Raw genomic sequence first — 17,988 nt, 5'->3', positions numbered from 1 at the left:
TCCCTTAATCTTTCTTCATAGGACATTCCCCTTAGCTCTGGAACTAACCTTGTCGCAAACCTTTGTACTTTCTCTAGTTTCTTGACGTGCTTTATCAAGTGCGGGTTCCAAACAGGTGCTGCATACTCCAGTATGGGCCTGACATACACGGTGTACAGTGTCTTGAACGATTCCTTACTAAGGTATCGGAATGCTGTTCTCAGGTTTGCCAGGCGCCCATATGCTGCAGCAGTTATCTGGTTGATGTGTGCTTCCGGAGACATGCTCGGTGTTATACTCACCCCAAGATCTTTCTCCTTGAGTGAGGTTTGCAGTCTTTGGCCACCTAGCCTATACTCGGTCTGTGGTCTTCTGTGCCCTTCCCCTATCTTCATGACTTTGCATTTGGCAGGATTAAATTCGAGAAGCCATTTGCCTGACCAGGTGTCCAGTCTGTCCAGGTCTCTTTGAAGTCCTGCCTGGTCCTCATCAGATTTAATTCTCCTCATTAACTTCACATCATCTGCAAACAAGGACACTTCTGAGTCTAACCCTTCCATCATGTCGTTCACATATACCAAAAATAGCACTGGTCCTAGGACCGACCCCTGTGGGACCCCGCTCGTCACAGGTGCCCACTGTGATACATCATTACGTACCATGACTCGTTGTTGTCTCCCTGTCAGGTATTCTCTGATCCATTGCAGTGCCCTTCCTGTTATATGTGCCTGATGCTCTAGCTTCTGCACTAATCTCTTGTGAGGAACTGTGTCAAAGGCCTTCTTGCAGTCCAAGAAGATGCAATCAACCTATACTATACTATACACGTCAATGACACAGGTCTATAGTTTAGTGCCTCTTTTCTGTCTCCTTTTTTAAAAATGGGAACTACATTTGCCGTCTTCCATACCTCAGGTAGTTGCCCAGTTTCCAGGGACGTGTTGAAGATTGTGGTAAGTGGCATGCACAACATATCTGCTCCCTCTCTAAGGACCCACGGGGAGATGTTGTCCGGTCCCATTGCCTTTGAGGTATCGATGTCCCTTAGTGTGTGTGTGTGTGTGTGTGTGTGTGTGTATGTGTGTACTCGCCTAATTGTGGTTGCAGGGGTCGAGACTCAGCTCCTATGTGTGTGTACTCACCTAATTGTGGTTGCAGGGGTCGAGACTCGGCTCTTGGCCCTGCCTCATCACTGGTCACTACTACGTCTTCTCTCTCCCTGCTCCATGAGATTTATCATACCTCGTCTTAAAACTATATATGGTTCCTGCTTCCACTACATCACTTGCCAGACTATTCTATTTCCTGACAACTCTGTGACTGAAGAAATACTTCTTAACATCCCTTTGGCTCATCTGAGTCTTCAACTTCCAATTGTGACTCCATGTTTCTGTGTCCTCTCTCTGAGCATCCTGTCTCTGTCCACATTATCTGTTCCTCACAGTATTTTGTATGTCGGTATCATGTATCCTCTAACCCTCCTGTGTGGGTACTCACCTGGTTGTGACTGCAGGGGTTGAGTCACAGCTCCTGGTAAGGCGACCAGCGAAGTTGGAGCTAGGAGCTGTGAATCGACCCTTGCAACCACAAATAGGTGAGTACACACACAGTTTTTTTTAAAAGTAGGAACAATAGGGCTCACAAAGATAGGATGGAGTGAATCTGACAAGCTGTAAGTTGAGAGGCAAGGCCAGGAGTTAAGATTCAACCCCTGCAACCACATATACATAAGTACATACACCTGTGTTTATCTGGTATGATAACTGATACCAGCTAAATGTAGACGTACTTTCAAACATTTTCTACACCTTATTTTTTAATTTAATTGGTTCTATAAACAAAGTACAGTAATGTAAACAAAATTACTGTCAAAAATAAAAGAGTATGGCCATATCATATAACAGACAGGATTCGAACCCATGGCACGTTAGTTTTAAAATCATTATAGTACCATGTGATTGCCATGGACTCTTATCCAGTACGTACCATGAGTTTGCAGTAGTGTTATGCTTTTTCAAGTTATGGTGTCTATTAAGCAAACATACTACTGAAATATATATAATTATTTACTGGTAGACGTACATACGTATAACATTATGGTCTTTACATTCAACAAAATCTTGCAGATGCCTGAACTAGAATCCAAATTAGTGCAAGAATTACAACAGGATGGCTGCGTTGTTGCTTGTCGGTTTCCTCTTCCGTCTTGGGAACCAGTTGCTACCATAGGGGAGGGTATTGATACAGTTTGGCTTTATAGAAAACCTTTAACAAATTCTCAGCAAAAACAATTATGAAATAAATGACCATATGGATTCAAGATAATTCCTGATTAAAATGCTATATTGAAAGTTGTAAATAATGTGATTTAAAATAAATGTTTTTAAATTTACAAGTGCATTTTTTCCTCGTTAGTGATACATAAAAAAAGCTTAACTAGCTAGGTATGTTATTTCTTATTTGTAATTACTGTCCCCTCAAGGAAGGTTCCTTGATGTTGGTGAGGGGCTCTTGATTTAGGGAATTGGATCTGTGCTCCAGTTCCCCGAATTAAGCCTGAATGCCTTCCACATCCCCCCCCCAGGCGCTGTATAATCCTCCGGGTTTAGCGCTTCCCCTTGATTATAATAATAATAATTGTAATTACTGTGCTTGTGTTCCGCAGTTGTAAGGAATAAAGCTATGCAGGTAAAGGGTTGTTCATCCAAGTTACAGCTACTGTTTTTTTCCTCAGATAATACCTGAAGTTTATGACAATATTTTATACTTTGTTAATTTCTTTTCTTAGGGGATGGTGTGCCAGTGAGACTGCCTTGACCCAAGGCATTGGGCCTATACTACCTTTTCTTGTATCATACCTGATTGCTTTCCATTTCTCAAAGCTATGCATGATTCCCCCCTCAGGTGGTTCCTTGATGCTGGTGAGGGGCTCTTGATCTAGGGAATTGGATCTGTGCTCCAGTTCCCTGAATTGAGCCTGAATGCCTTTCATCCCCCCACATGCGCTATATAATCCTGTTGGTTTAGCGCTCCCCCATGATTATAATAATTATAATTATGCATGATTCCTGTAGGTTTTGTCTCCACCGTAATTATAATAATTTTCTAATCAACCAATAATGCCAAATCATTGCCATTCAACCTTGATAAAAAAATATAAAGCATCAATTATCAGTTATTATTATTAAAGAATCGGGCTTGTCCTCCCATGACCCTATAGCTTTATTGCTCCTCTAAATATAGCTGTATAGCCCTTGTGGCTTAGCGCTTCATTTTGATTATAATAATAATTTGAAAGATAACAAATATACGTAATTGAATCTTTTTACTGTTTTCTTTATCGAGTGAGTGAGCTTAGTACTTTCAAGGGAGGTGTCATCTTGCTGGCGATGGGCTCTTGATCCAAAGATGCGGAAATACCTTCACAATTCTTGGAATGAATCGGATCGTTTTCTGTTCCTAGGTGCTATATGGCCCCTACCAAGAAACTAATAAAGCGAGGGTGGTCCTGGATGCTGCCACAGGGTCTTGTATGTATGAACCCAAAGGATGGTATAAAATTATTAAAAGGACCAAGTCCGCCTATATTGGCAGGGCTGCTACGGGCCGCCCACTCACGGGCGCGATCCCACTACTGCGCGACACGGGTGCTTTTGGCTGCTGGGTTTCCCCCCTGGCCCGGTTCACACCTCCTTGGACAACCTGGACGCCCCTAGCTTCCTAAGGGTGGCCATATTGATGCCGAGCTTAGTGCGGACGCCCACTCAACATGGGGAGTCCCGCACCAGTGATCCCCACCTCAAGCCGTCCACTGGCCCAGGCCTCCGAGTCGCCGGATTACAGGGTTGCGCCACCAACCCCAGCCGGTAGCTTATGTTTTCGGAATGAATTTAAAGCTTCTATTGACTGATGATTATCTGAATATTTTGGCATTAAATATAATATTTGTAATGGAAATGGCTACTGATACCTCTTAGCAAAAGCCATATACTCATTTGATTTTAGAGTTTAGATTTTGCCACCGAAGTGGCTAGTTTATTGTGCACCCCATATCCATCCTGTGGACGGTGGTTTTTGCTGAAAAAAATGTAAAATGTTATACTTAGATTTGGATGTAGCTACACTTTGTGTAAGACCAAGATTAGTAAGTTTATTCAGGCATACACAAATACAGTTACACAGATTATCATACATAGCAGCATATGTGTAGAGAACCTAGGATAACCCAAAAAAGTCAGACAGGGTGACTTATTTCCAGTGGACGACTTATTTCCATGGATGACCATAAGTAAGTGCATTTAGGCACAGGTACACATCAGTACAATCATCATACATAGTGCAAATTACCTAGGATAACCCCCAGAAAATCAACGAGACTTATTTCCAATGTCCACATTATTAATTTAAACCTTTCGAAGTGGCTTATCACTGGTAATCAAGGCTACGGTGGTCATGACTGATAAATTATCTTCCATACGCTACACGTGTTCGTAACCTGATTAAATCTTAATATGTCACTGCCTAAGTCAGTTTTTATTTAGGTCTCACATAAATTTAAACTTTTGCAATGATATTAAAGTATGCAGTATGTAGAATTTAACGTATGCCAATAGATATAAAAATCTATAAATAATATGAATGAAGCTCAATTACAATCTTGCATTTTTTTTATCGATAATGCTTACGCTATATAATGTTTATCAAGTCTTGTGGCTCAGCTAACACACTGAGGGTCGGGGATCGATCCCGGCACGGGATCTATTCCCATTATGGTCCTTGCTTTATATAGTTAAAAATTTTATTTTTACATATGCTTATATAGATGGTATTTTGTTTTCTACCCTTAGTTACTGTAATAACAATAAATCAATACAAAATTTAATGTATCTGAAAAAATCTGCAGCTTTATTCATTAAATATGCTGCACATATTATGATGGACTTAACGTCAAATCTGTCTCAAACTACTTTATTTTGTTGTGTAATAAACAGTGTACTTGACATGTAATAAAATATTGTTAAGCACAAAGAAAGCATTAGTATGCACGTGCATTATTATTGTCATTGTATTCTTTAGATCCATTTTTTTTTAATTGAGTTTTACCGAGACTAGCCTTAGCATGATCGGGTAACCCATTCTATTTTTTTTCTGTGCAACAAGGTGTTTAAGGACCTGGCAACCTACCGTGGGTATTAAAACATTGAGTTAACTTCCCATTCCATCATAATGGCTTTAGTTCCTAACTTTTACGAAATTCTGGACAAGTTGCCACATTTAGCGTTTCCACTTTCTGTAATTCACATTTGCAACACTAGGAATCTCTAGAGACGAAACGTTTCGCCTGCGCTGCAGCCTTTATCAGTCGACCCCTCACGGAAGGTTCCTTGATGTTGGTGAGGGGCTCTTGATTTAGGGAATTGGATCTGTGCTCCAGTTCCCCGAATTAAGCCTGAATGCCTTCCACATCCCCAGGCGCTGTATAATCCTACGGGTTTAGCGCTTCCCCCTTGATTATAATAATAATAATTTATCAGTCGAATACAGAGATGAATCCGACTCGTGGAGACAACATTGGTGAAAACGAAGCACACAAAGTACTGAGGCAGTTTGACGTAATCAGTCCATCACAGGACCAAGATAACGAGTCAATTACAATTCCTGGTATGTGTCTTGCATATCAACTTGTCGGTACTCTATACCATATATATGATTTTGTCAATCATCCTGATCTAAATGTTCTATGAATACAGGTCCAGGATGAATCCCACCATCTTAATTTGGGTAATGTGTAGTCTGTTTCTCATTTTTTAGTTAGAGCAGATTTCATAAAAAACAATAGTTTGCATGACATGGAACAAGAGCTACACTGACCAAAGTTGTTTATTTAGGTACAATTACACAAGTTTTGGGTGGTTACAATTGTCTTACACAGTAACGTGTATAAATTACCAAAGATAACTCCCCAAAAAAGTAAAAATGACTTAATTCCATTGGAATCCTTAGCATGAAAGTACTCATATTGGTTATAATCATAACCATGAGGTGGAGGTGAAGGGGTAAGCCAGCGGAAGTCCTCGGTCAGATGACCAAAAGATCCAGCTGCGGGTCATCATATAACTAAGACCCGCGTCCTGACAAACAATATACCTACCAATTGGGATCCTTGGAGATATAACCACATTATGATATGACTATACTAGGTTGTCCCATTAACGTCAATAGAACACTTTCGTTAAGGTCAACAATCTAATTATATATTGTACCATTTTTGCATGACTAAAACATATCATTAGAACCACTGCACAAATATATAATACTGTCTATAAAATATTTGTAGAATCATGGATAAAGCTCATCACCGAGATCATGTTACTGTTATTGTGTAAGTAGTCATTAAGCATCAGGATTAGTTTGTCAGAAATGCACTGTAAACTAGTGGCTTTCTTTAGTGCCCAACAATTATTACATGTAAACTACACCATCTTTGTACAGCAAGAAAAAAAATAAATAAAAATTTGAATTTAAAGTTGAAACCATCTCCAATGAGGAAAGTAGGTTAGAGAGGAAAAGAAGTGCCCCTGGTGAGGCTCGAACTCACAACCCCGGCATGGCTTAGCAGCGTACACTGTCTATAAGTACCGTGCGCTAACCGATTGCGCCACAGGGGCCTAGCCTTCAGCTGCTCCTCCATAGCCAAAACCATGCATTCTACTATGACACGCGGACGCAAAACTCTGAAAATATTTCATAAATTATAATTGTTATGCATATTATTGGTTTCAACTTCAGGTAGTCTCAACTGAATTTAGTTTATTTTCAAAACTAGTTTTTAACCCCTTTTCATGTATGCTCTGCATAACTAGGAACTTTTCAGAATGTATGAAATGAATATAAATGTCTTAATGTCCGACATAATTAGAGTAAGTTTATTCAGGTATACACAAATACAGTTACATAGATTATCATACATAGCAGCATATGTGTAGAGAACCTAGTGAGAATCCTAAGTTCAAATGTACATGATTTACTATGTACCTTCAGGATTCGGTATACTCATGTTAGTAATACGGGTCACCAAACTGACGCTGAAGTGAGCCCTTGCCTCCAGGTATTCATGAGATAATTACACTCCCTAGTAGATCAGAAAGATGCCCACCTGAAGATTAGGCTTGTCCTCCCCTCTCCTTCCAGTGTTCCTCCATTAACTCCCCTACTTAGTAAATGTGCAACACTTGGGTATCTTTACTGAGGAATCGTTTTGTGGCTAACCTGAAACATTGGGCATGTTTCCTTACACCGGTTGTCCATGTTTACTCATCAGTAAAATGGGTACCTGGGTGTTAGTGGACTGGTGTGGGTCGCATCCTGGGACAAAATTGACCTAATTTGCCCGAAATGTTCTGCATAGCAAGCGGCTTTCTATATAGTAGTACGTCACTGATGACAGCTAGCCTTGTATACCTTGTACATGTACTTGTAGAAATAAACCTGTATTCCCTGGAACGCAGGAGGGAGAGATACATGATTATATACACCTGGAAAATCCTAGAGGGACTAGTACCGAACTTGCACACGAAAATCACTCACTACGAAAGCAAAAGACTTGGCAGACGATGCAACATCCCCCCAATGAAAAGCAGGGGTGTCACTAGCACGTTAAGAGACCATACAATAAGTGTCAGGGGCCCGAGACTGTTCAACTGCCTCCCAGCACACATAAGGGGGATTACCAACAGACCCCTGGCAGTCTTCAAGCTGGCACTGGACAAGCACCTAAAGTCAGTTCCTGATCAGCCGGGCTGTGGATCGTACGTTGGTTTGCGTGCAGCCAGCAGCAACAGCCTGGTTGATCAGGCTCTGATCCACCAGGAGGCCTGGTCACAGACCGGGCCGCGGGGGCGTTGACCCCCGGAACTCTCTCCAGGTAAACTCCAGGTAATTAAGTGTTGCACGTGTGTCTAATTTATCAACTTGTCGGTTCTCTGAACCATTTATCTACATTCCCCTACTTTCCTCATTATATCACTCCCGCTTCCTCCAGTGTGTCAATCGCCATTTACAATGGTACATTTTTCTCTCACAAATGGTAACGGGACGAAATAACATACAATCAACATATTTACAGTGGAAATATAAACACTTAAGCAGTATAATGTGATCCTTTATTGCCAATAAAGCATCACATTACACTGCTTAAGTGTTTATATTTCCATTGTGTCGGTATTTTATACCATTTATTTCCATTGATCTCTTGTTTTTAAGAAAATTAGATACTTTAGATTGTGTGGCTACTTTAATCTACGTGACATTTAACATTGTACGAACAATAATAATTCAACCTAGGATCCATTACCTGGAAAGAATAAAGAGGCACAATACCGTGACTGGAACAACATATAAATAACCCGCACACTGGAGAATGAAGGTTAAATTAAGTAAGATTCGTCAGGAAATAGGACAAGTGTTTTCTGAAGGTGGTCATAGATGATGACCCGCCGTTGGAGCTTTTGGTCATCTGACCGAGGCCTTCCGCTGGCTTACCGGTCCACCCCTTTAAAACTTATGGTCATAGTTATAATCATTAGATTTCCTCTAGGAGAATGAAACTTTTGGCGAAGTTTCGCGCTTCTGTGTGATTTGTTAATGGTCTGAGTCAGACCGAAACATCAGAAGTTTCAGTCTATGTGCGGGTTATTTGTGTACTGTGTGCCCTTTACCCATTATGATAACGATGATCACAATAACATGTAGTGTAACACTGCATATCCATTAATTTTAAAGCAAGCAGTGATTATGCCTGCGTTGTTACAGGATGGTTAGTCTTACAAAAAAATTAACCCGTATGGATTAATCACCTATTATGTAATTCTATAACCCATTGGGGGACTTTAAATTTTATTATTAATATGTGAAAAATCTTGATTGATTTATTTGAATATTCACAAAAAAGAAGCTTTAAAAAATGAGTTTAGTGCCTGAAAATTAGCAGGGCTTATCGCTATTTTTTTTTTTTTAGTTGTAAGGCCATCACTGGTGAACTAGCTTATTACACATGAACGTATGTCCTAGACTTTAAATAAATTAATGTTTATAAGACATGTATAATAATAATCATAATAATAATAATAATAATAGAAGATGGCTTGTCTCAAGATTTGCAGAATCGATTTACCTTCAAATTAATTACAACTTCTGTATTATTATTATTATTATTATTATTATTATTATTATTATTATTATTATTATTTAGTGGTAAACTCGAAAGTGTCAACTACATATATGTCTTGACGTGCTCTTGGAGTGTGAGGAAGATAACATTTATGAAGGGATTCAAGGAAACCGGTTAGTCGGCCTTGAGTCCTGGAGGTGAGATTATAGTGCCCGCCCTCTGAAGGAAGGTTGGGGTGGGGATATACATATGCTATTCAGAGGGGCATCTGACCTGTACTATCGGCGCGCCTCTGACATAACAGTGATGGAGTGATGGTGAAAGTGTTTCTTCTTTTTTCGGGTCACCCTACCTATATATATAATGTCGTCTTTTGCAATATGAATAGGAAAAATAATATAGAAATAGACAACATAGGAACTACAATAGAATCAGTCCTTTTCTGGAATCATTGAGCAGTAAAGAAATAGCAAAGAACTAAGACCAATAGCGCTAACGTCCCATATCATAAAAATCTTTGAAAGTATTCTAAGAAACAAGATCGCCACCCATCTAGATACTCATCAGTTACACAACCCAGGGCAACATGGGTTTAGAGCAGGTCACTCCTGTCTGTCCCAACTATTGGACCTTGCGTGTGGCCAACAGTAACAGCCTGGTTGATCAGACCCTGATCCACCATGAGGCTTGGTCACAGACCGGGGTTGCGGGAACGTTGACCCCCGAAACCCTCTCCAGGTATAGGTCTCTTTTTTAGGTTTAAGTGTAAAAAAAATTATCAAGTTTGTGTAACAACTATGACTATACAATATGTTAAAAATGTAATTCTAAATTTCTTGTATGCACTGTAATACAATTTTACAAGGGATATGTTAAATAAACGAAGCAACAGAGCAAATGTGACTAAAAGCATGTGCTCACCAGGGCTCGAACCTGGGACCTTCTGTGTGTTAGACAGATGTGATAACCACTACACCATGAGCACTTGAGGCCTGTCATTAAGTAACCTGAATATATGTTTGGTTTCTTTCAAATATTTTCTTACTTTTGAAGATTTACTAAAAGTAAATATCCTTTTCTCATTTTAACACCTATTTTGTGTGTATTTAAGCTGGCCTGGGACGAGAGGAAGGTGGAAGGGAAGAAGAGAATAAATAAGGAAGTTTGACACTATTGGGTTACCATAGGTTAATTTATACAAAAGTTCAAGAAGAGTGCCAAAAGGTGTCTGATGAATGTAGCTATAGAAAGGGAGGGGAATGATTTTCTATTTTTTAGCTAACATACGTGTAAATTTTACCTTATTCCTAGTAATGACCCTCGTATTGTAGATAGTCTTAATGACCTTGGTGTAGTAGATAGTCTTTTTAGTATGATAATAAGATGTTATCTTCATTGTAGAATAATAAGAAAATATTATAACCTTTATATTATAATAATAAGGTAAAAGGACCCCAATGGAAATAAGTCACTCTGTCTGACTTTTTTGGGTTATCCTAGGTTCTCTACACATATGCTGCTATGTATGATAATTCTATGTAACTGTATTTGTGTATACCTGAATAAACTTACTTACTTACTTACTTACTTAAGAATCTACACTTGTGTACTGAACCTGAATAAAAATCATGTATACTCACTTCAAACGTTTTGACCGATGTTAATACCTGTCTACTGTGATTTAAGCGCAGTTCTTGATTAAATCTTACATATTACATACTTTGCATTGCAACCCATTATTGTAAATACAAAATCTCAATGTACTATTTGCAGAGACATAAATAAATAAATAGATAAATATAAAAAATATATTATATATGATGTGTTAAGAGTTAATATAATGAATTAACCACATAAACATTTTCAAGCAATTCAGTGAGAGTAGGCAGACTGAGATATACAGAAGAAGCAGAGGATTTTTGTTAGGAGAAAAAAAAAAAAAAACAATCATAGACGACCCTGCCAGGATTCGAACCTGGAATCTTCTGATCCGTAGTCAGACGCGTTATCCGTTGCGCCACAGGGCCGAGTAACTGTAAATGCTTTTATAAAGGTCACTTGATAACCTTCATAATTTATATATCATTCCACTAAAAAAATCACTATTATGATTACAGTACTTAAAACTATCTTAAGTTCAAGAATGTGTTTTTCATAGGTTTTAAGGTTGGACAAACAATTTTTTTTCTTTGGCATTTCTGAGGCCATACCATCACTGGTTCTTCATTTTTTACACTCTTACTATATTACACTTAGAACCCATACCATATCTGTGAATATATAACATTTAAATGAATACAACAACATAATCATAAATGTCTAAAATAATACAGCAGAAATTATAGAAATGTGAAATAGTGTGAGGAGGCAACTAGAGAGAATAATTCGTCAAGTCCTGCGGGAGGTCCGGAGCTAATGTGGATTGTTGCTTTACTACGTTAAGATTTACTCGTTCAATAATCTCCACTTACCCGTTAGTAACTACGACTTCCCTTTTGTCATTACAATCGCACTACGTAACTATTCATTATTATATTATTGTAACAACGTAAATGTTGTTAATAACGTCATTTTACATTAATTGTAGGCAGGAGAGGCGGAACACGGCACGACTGTCACAGGTTCTAGCCTTGTCCATCCCCTTGTATTATAATTATTATTATTAATTTTATAAGTATTATAAGTGTTATTGTTAGTATTTATTCATGGGAAAGTGCTGAATCAGTTGGGGTCATATTACGCTAAAGAAATGCGAGGAAATTACGTTTGATTCAAGAATGGAGTAACTCCAGTTCCTCGAATCAAAAGACCTTCACCAGCATCTTACCTCCCTGAAGGGTGTTTCAGGTATCCAGACCAGAGCTTTGGTGAGATGGGTAAGGAAGAAGGATGGGTAAGGACAGAAATTTTGGAAAAGGGTGGGAGGGGGGAGAGAGGTAGGATATAAAAGGTAAGTGGCCCAACCACTTTGGTGTAATTTAAAAAGTGTATGTGAAATGATAAGATATTCTTTAAGAGGTATAAGACTAACCCATCAGAGTCACATAGATATAACAGATATATAAGTACATGACTCTGAATTGGTAGTAATTATACAAGTTGCAATTGCTTTTTTTTTTTTCGATTGCACAACGGATATTTATGCGACAATGAAGGCAATAATTTTCTGGCCAGTTTATAGAATTCCGTGACAATGGCTTCTTACAGGTGGTGTCCAGCCATAGTAAATAGCATAATTTTTACATTAGATTGTTATATAAGATGTCTCCCTAATTGGGGGCGATGATGTTCTCAGTATACATAGAAGGGTTCTGGTGTTACCCAGTCTTCTTCATCAGGGAGGTTACTCAAAATCATGGGTCGAGGGTAATCATCTTTATGTATAAAACGACGGACCCTCTGTGGGAGAGTCATTCTTTGAGTCCTGTGAGGAGGAGTATTGATTATATAATCCGTGGTATTTACCACTTGTATAGGATGTTCTCTATCTGGCATATATAGTTCTTGCATTGAATAGAGTTGTTTCTTTTTTAGAGTGTCGAGGCGTACATTTATGGCAGTAATATCTTGTTGTATGTGTAAATCTGCCATTTTAACTCTGTCTCTCCTCCTGGTATCGGTAATGAAGCGAAGAGATCTATTCTGGACCCTTTGTAGCCGTAGCATGTTGGTCTTTGTTGTTAATGACATTGGGACACAAGGGTATTCGAGTATTGGTCTTATTATCATTTTATACAGATGTTTTTTGACATGTTGAGGGGCTTGATTGAATCGAAAGAGACTGCTAAGACCGGCTTTGGCTATGTTGATCTTTTTAGTTACATGAGATGTTGAGTGGAGCAGCCTGTCTATTTCATATCCCAAGATCTTGTTAGGGTTTCTAATGGCTACAGGTGTACCTCTGATGGAGATACCCCCTTTATCTTCAATTGTTGATGCAAAACATCCTATCGTGCTAACAAGGACCTTGTCAGGATTGGTCGTAATTCTCCATTTCTTTTCCCAATTAGATGTTCGACGAAGTTCAATATTCATTTTTTCTATGACTCTCTCATACTTGTATTTTCCTGTTACCGGAGTTGATGAGACGACATGAATAACATCATCTGCAAACTGTGTCACAATTGTATCATTAAACTCTGGTTGAGGAAGGTCATTCACATAAATGTTGAACAGAAGTGGACTGAGACAAGACCCTTGTGGGACAGCAGTTGTCGGTATAAAAGGCTCTGCCGACCTGCCATGAAAGGTGGGAATGATTTTTCTTTGAGTTAAGAAATTATATATTACTCTGAGAAAAGTCCAGTTATGGTCTGGTAGGTCAATGAGTTTGTATATAAGGCCATCATGCCATAAGCTATCAAAAGCTTTATGAACATCTCTGGTGGCAATTAAGGCAAGATTCCCCTGATGCTTTAGACTTGCTACAGTATCGAAAATAACATTTATTGCATGATTGGTACCTCTGTGTGTTCTAAAGCCAAATTGTTTTTCAGTAAAAAAGTGATTAAACTCCATATAGTAGTTCAATCTGTTGGAAATGACCTTCTCAAGAACTTTTCCAGTGACTTCAAGTAAAGATATAGGTCTATAGTTCCCAGGTTGGTGAATGTCTTTATTGGGCTTACCTAGAAAGATCATCCTAGCAGTCTTAAAAACCACTGGAAAATGTCCTGAGGCCAAGATGGCATTAAAGATATTTACCAAAGACTGTTTACAATTTCTGGGCAGGAACTTTATTTGTTTCATTGTTATTCCAGAGAGGCCAGGGGCTCTATTGCGCATTCTTCCAATAACCTGACTCATCTCTAGTAATGTAATAGGTCTAGTAAGCGGGTGGGTATCTTCAAGAGTTGAAGTATCGATGGAAGGTAGTGGTTGTAGATCATCCAAGTTCTCATCTCTCCATTCATTTACCAACTGATAATGATTATTGTTAAATTGACGACTGTTATTGTGGGAGAGAATTTTCTCCCATACATCACCCATCAAATTAGCCTGGTCCTGTGGATCGTCAAGTTTAATTTCAACATCTTCATCATCCTCATCAGTGAAAGTATGAACTAGGTAGTTAGGAGCCTTGTGCTTTGCCCCTAAAGGTTGTCGGATCTTACTCCAAAATTTTGCTGGTTCACGTTTGTACTGATTAGCTTGAAGAACTAGCAATTTCCATAAGTCCCGTTTGTGATGACTAATCATGTTAATTAATTCTTGCCTTAATCGGTGCAGTGTAGCTGCTGGTGGTTGTCGCGTTTGAAGATGCCTTCGACATTCTGCTTGGTAATTTCTTAAATTGTCTCTAATTTCCCTAGTAGGTTTATATTGTTGGTAAATCTTTGTGGAAGCTAATTGACAAGTTGCATTAGTAGCTTCAATTATTCGATTATGCAGGGACCTGATTGCATCATCAATTGCAGTGGAAGGTAGATTTTCCAATGACACAATTTCATCGTCACCCAGAAATGTCCTGAAGGGGTCAAATCCTAGGGTGTTAAAATTGGGTTTAGGAGGTACAGGTATTCTAAATGGAGAAGTTTGTAGTTGTATTATAACAAGGATATGGTCAGATACTACATTTCCACCAGGAGATATACGACAATGAAAGATGTCACAGTCCCACAATCACATGCAATCTATGCTCTTCCAAACACCATATCTCTTGTACTAGACTAAATACAGCCTCAAAAAATGACCTCGAACTAGCAAGGTGCTTCTGGTTTTGCAATAAAGATGTAGAACTTTGGGCAGGTATCAGAAAGGTACTAAGGAGAGTAATAAATGATAAAAATAATCAAGAAAACAAGGATGACCTCTTGGATAGTCTACCAAAAATATATAAAACATGGGAGCAAGAGATAGTGTATCAAAAAATGCAGAATGTCCATACCACAACAGATGACTCAAAACTATCTAGTCACCCACATGGTGCTAAGCCAGACCCATCCCCCAGTCATAGCACTAATACCCACAGTGCTGGTGCTGGCCCAGGCTCCCCCAGGCATAGCACCAATACCCACAGTGCTGGTGCTGGCCCAGGCTCCCCCAGTCATAGCACTAATACCCACAGTGCTGGTGCTGGCCCAGGCTCCTCCAGGCATAGCACTAAATACCACAGTGCTGGTGCTGGCCCAGGCTCCCCCAGGCATAGCACCAATACCCACAGTGCTGGTGCTGGCCCAGGCTCCCCCAGTCATAGCACTAATACTCACAGTGCTGGTGCTGGCCCAAGGCCCAGCCGCTGACCCAAACCCAGCCCCACCCCCCAGCCCCAGTGCTGACCCAGACCCAGCCCCCAGCCTTACTGCCAGCCCAGACTCTCCTAGGGACACTACCCAAACCACCACAAAAACAGTAAATATACAACCATCTAAAACCGTAAATATACAACCATCATTGCACAAGACCGTGGCCCACAGTACAGATGTTGGAGAGGAGTCTCCTCCTTCTTCCTCTACTGGGGAAAGTAGATGGAATCCAGGATGGGGTGGCCCTGGCTTGGATACTGAGGATTATAGTGCAGTCCCAGAACCTGCAGAAATTGACAACACACCTCCCAACAATTCTCAACCAAAGGTGAATTTGTGCAAATATTATGCTTGGGGCATCTGTAAGCATGGAATAACAGGGAAAAAAATGGGACATGCAACTTTGACCATCCCAAAAAATGTAGCGACCTCCTGTCTAAAGGAGTGTGTCGTTCTTCTTCCTGTACTTTCTTTCACCCAAAAATGTGCCACTCCTCGGTCCTCCAGAAGCAGTGTTACAACATCGAGTGCCCTGCATACCATCTAAAAGGGACCAGGAGGCACAGACCCCACAAGACAAACAATAGTAGCTACGACAACCCAACTCCAGGTGATTTTTTAGTGGCAGGAAACGAAAAAAGAAAATGGAAGGAAATAACAAAAAATAGTCCACCACCTTGGAGCCTTGTTGGACTGGAGGCGCAGCCAGTGGCCACCCATGGCCCTCCAGAATTACAACTGCTGATGCCAATAACAAAATCCCTCCAACAAACACAGAATACAACCTCGTTCATATTTGCTAATATACAGGGCCTTAAGCCATCCACCAACAACAAAATACCTTTTATCAGTGGACTTCTAGTGGAGTCTAATGCAATGTTTGCAGCCTTCACAGAGACTCACACAAAAGATCACTTTGACAGTGAAATATGGATAAGTGGTTACAACCTTTTTAGATGCGACAGAAAAAAACAGGCAACAAGGGGGGGTTGGCCTGTATGTCAAAGAGTCCCTTATCTGCACGGAGTTGCTGAACACCACAAATGAGGTAGTTGAAGTTCTATCAATAAAGATCGAGAACCAAAACCTAGTCATTGTGGTTGTATACAAGCCACCAGATGCAACCTCACAACAGTTCAAGGAACAGCTACTGAAAATCGATTACTGTTTGGAAAACCTTCCAGCTCCATCCCCAAACATCTTACTGCTTGGTGATTTCAACCTAAGGCATACAAAATGGAAGAATGTAGCAAATAATGTTATAGTTGAAACAATCCCCAGAGGTAGCGCAGATGAAAGGTCACACACACATGAGCTACTAAGTTTCTGCGAAAAACACACCTTAAGTCAGCAAATAGTGGAGCCAACAAGACTAAAAAACACACTTGACCTTATCTTCACAAATAATGAGGACCTGATAAGAGACATAAGAATATCAAAAACAACTAATTCCGATCACAATCTAATCGAAGTCCAGACGTACATGCATAGGGGTCCTGAACAGCAGAATGCATGTACCTGTGAAGGTGTCTTCACAAAATACAATTTCAACAACAAGAACATCAACTGGGACCAGGTAAACCATGTCCTAAACGAAACATGTTGGGAAGATGTCTTAAATGACATGGATCCAAACCAGTGCCTTGAAAGGATCAACTTCCTGGTAGCCGAAGCATGTTCTAGGCATATTCCCCTAAGAAAGAAGAAGAGCAGGAGTAAACTGGAGAGAAAAAGATGCTCCCTCTACAGAAGACGACGAAGAGTCACTGAGCTCCTCAGGAGTGCTAGAATATCTGATACACGAAAGGAGGCGCTGACCAGGGAAGTGGAAACTATCGAACTTAAGCTAAATGACTCTTACAGGAACCAGGAGAGGCAGGAGGAGCTTAAAGCTATTAGTGAAATTGAAAGAAATTCAAAATATTTCTTTTCATATGCCAAAAACAAGGCAAATACCACATCTAGTATCGGGCCCTTACTCAGACAGGATGGGACTTACACAGATGACAACAAGGAAATGAGTGAAATATTGAAATCCCAGTACGACTCTGTGTTTAGTGAACCACTAATCGGTCTGAGGATCGACGACCCAAATGATTTCTTCATGAATGAGCCTCAAAACTCCATAAATGTATGCCAGATTTCCGACACTACCCTAACTCCGATAGATTTCGAAAAAGCCATTGACAACATGCCTATGCACTCAGCCCCAGGCCCAGACTCGTGGAACTCTGTTTTCATTAAGAACTGCAAGAAACCCCTCTCGCGTGCCCTAAGTACACTATGGAGGAGGAGCTTGGACATGGGTGAAATTCCACAGTCACTTAAAACAACGGATATAGCCCCACTCCATAAAGGTGGCAGCAAAGCATTAGCTAAGAACTATAGACCAATAGCTCTGACGTCCCACATCATAAAAATCTTTGAAAGAGTGCTAAGAAGCAGGATTGCAAATCACCTGGATTCCCAAAATCTGCACAATCCAGGGCAACATGGGTTCAGGGCAGGTTGCTCCTGCCTCTCACAACTACTGGATCACTATGACATGGCCTTGGATGCACTGGAAGAAAATCAGAATGCAGATGTAATATACAC

General features: G+C 39.9%; 2 protein-coding genes and 3 non-coding genes across 7 annotated transcripts in view; 1 reads left to right on the top strand and 4 right to left on the bottom strand.

Annotated features, from left to right (window-relative positions):
- LOC128695278 (ATP synthase subunit C lysine N-methyltransferase) overlaps nt 1-2,374 on the top strand; it is a 38,049-nt gene extending 35,675 nt beyond the window's left edge. For both annotated transcript variants that reach the window (XM_070095513.1, XM_070095512.1), the window contains one exon: nt 2,106-2,374. In XM_070095513.1, the coding sequence (XP_069951614.1) occupies nt 2,106-2,276 (171 nt within the window). In that variant the 3' untranslated portion in view covers nt 2,277-2,374. The remainder of the gene's footprint in view (nt 1-2,105) is intronic.
- Galk (N-acetylgalactosamine kinase) overlaps nt 1-17,988 on the bottom strand; it is a 101,014-nt gene that overhangs the window by 67,225 nt on the left and 15,801 nt on the right. The window lies entirely within an intron of this gene.
- TRNAI-UAU (transfer RNA isoleucine (anticodon UAU)) lies at nt 6,553-6,647 on the bottom strand. The gene is made up of 2 exons: nt 6,610-6,647; nt 6,553-6,588 (listed from the first exon to the last, which is right to left on the bottom strand). It is a non-coding gene; the product is annotated as a tRNA-Ile (tRNA).
- Nucleotides 10,061-10,133, bottom strand: TRNAV-AAC (transfer RNA valine (anticodon AAC)). The gene has a single exon. It is a non-coding gene; the product is annotated as a tRNA-Val (tRNA).
- TRNAR-ACG (transfer RNA arginine (anticodon ACG)) lies at nt 11,103-11,175 on the bottom strand. The gene has a single exon. It is a non-coding gene; the product is annotated as a tRNA-Arg (tRNA).

Source organism: Cherax quadricarinatus, chromosome 50 (genome assembly GCF_038502225.1).
Source record: "Cherax quadricarinatus isolate ZL_2023a chromosome 50, ASM3850222v1, whole genome shotgun sequence".
NCBI lineage: Eukaryota > Metazoa > Arthropoda > Malacostraca > Decapoda > Parastacidae > Cherax > Cherax quadricarinatus.
The sequence above is the reverse complement of the archived record's forward strand: the minus strand, read 5'-3'. Positions and strand labels throughout refer to the sequence as shown.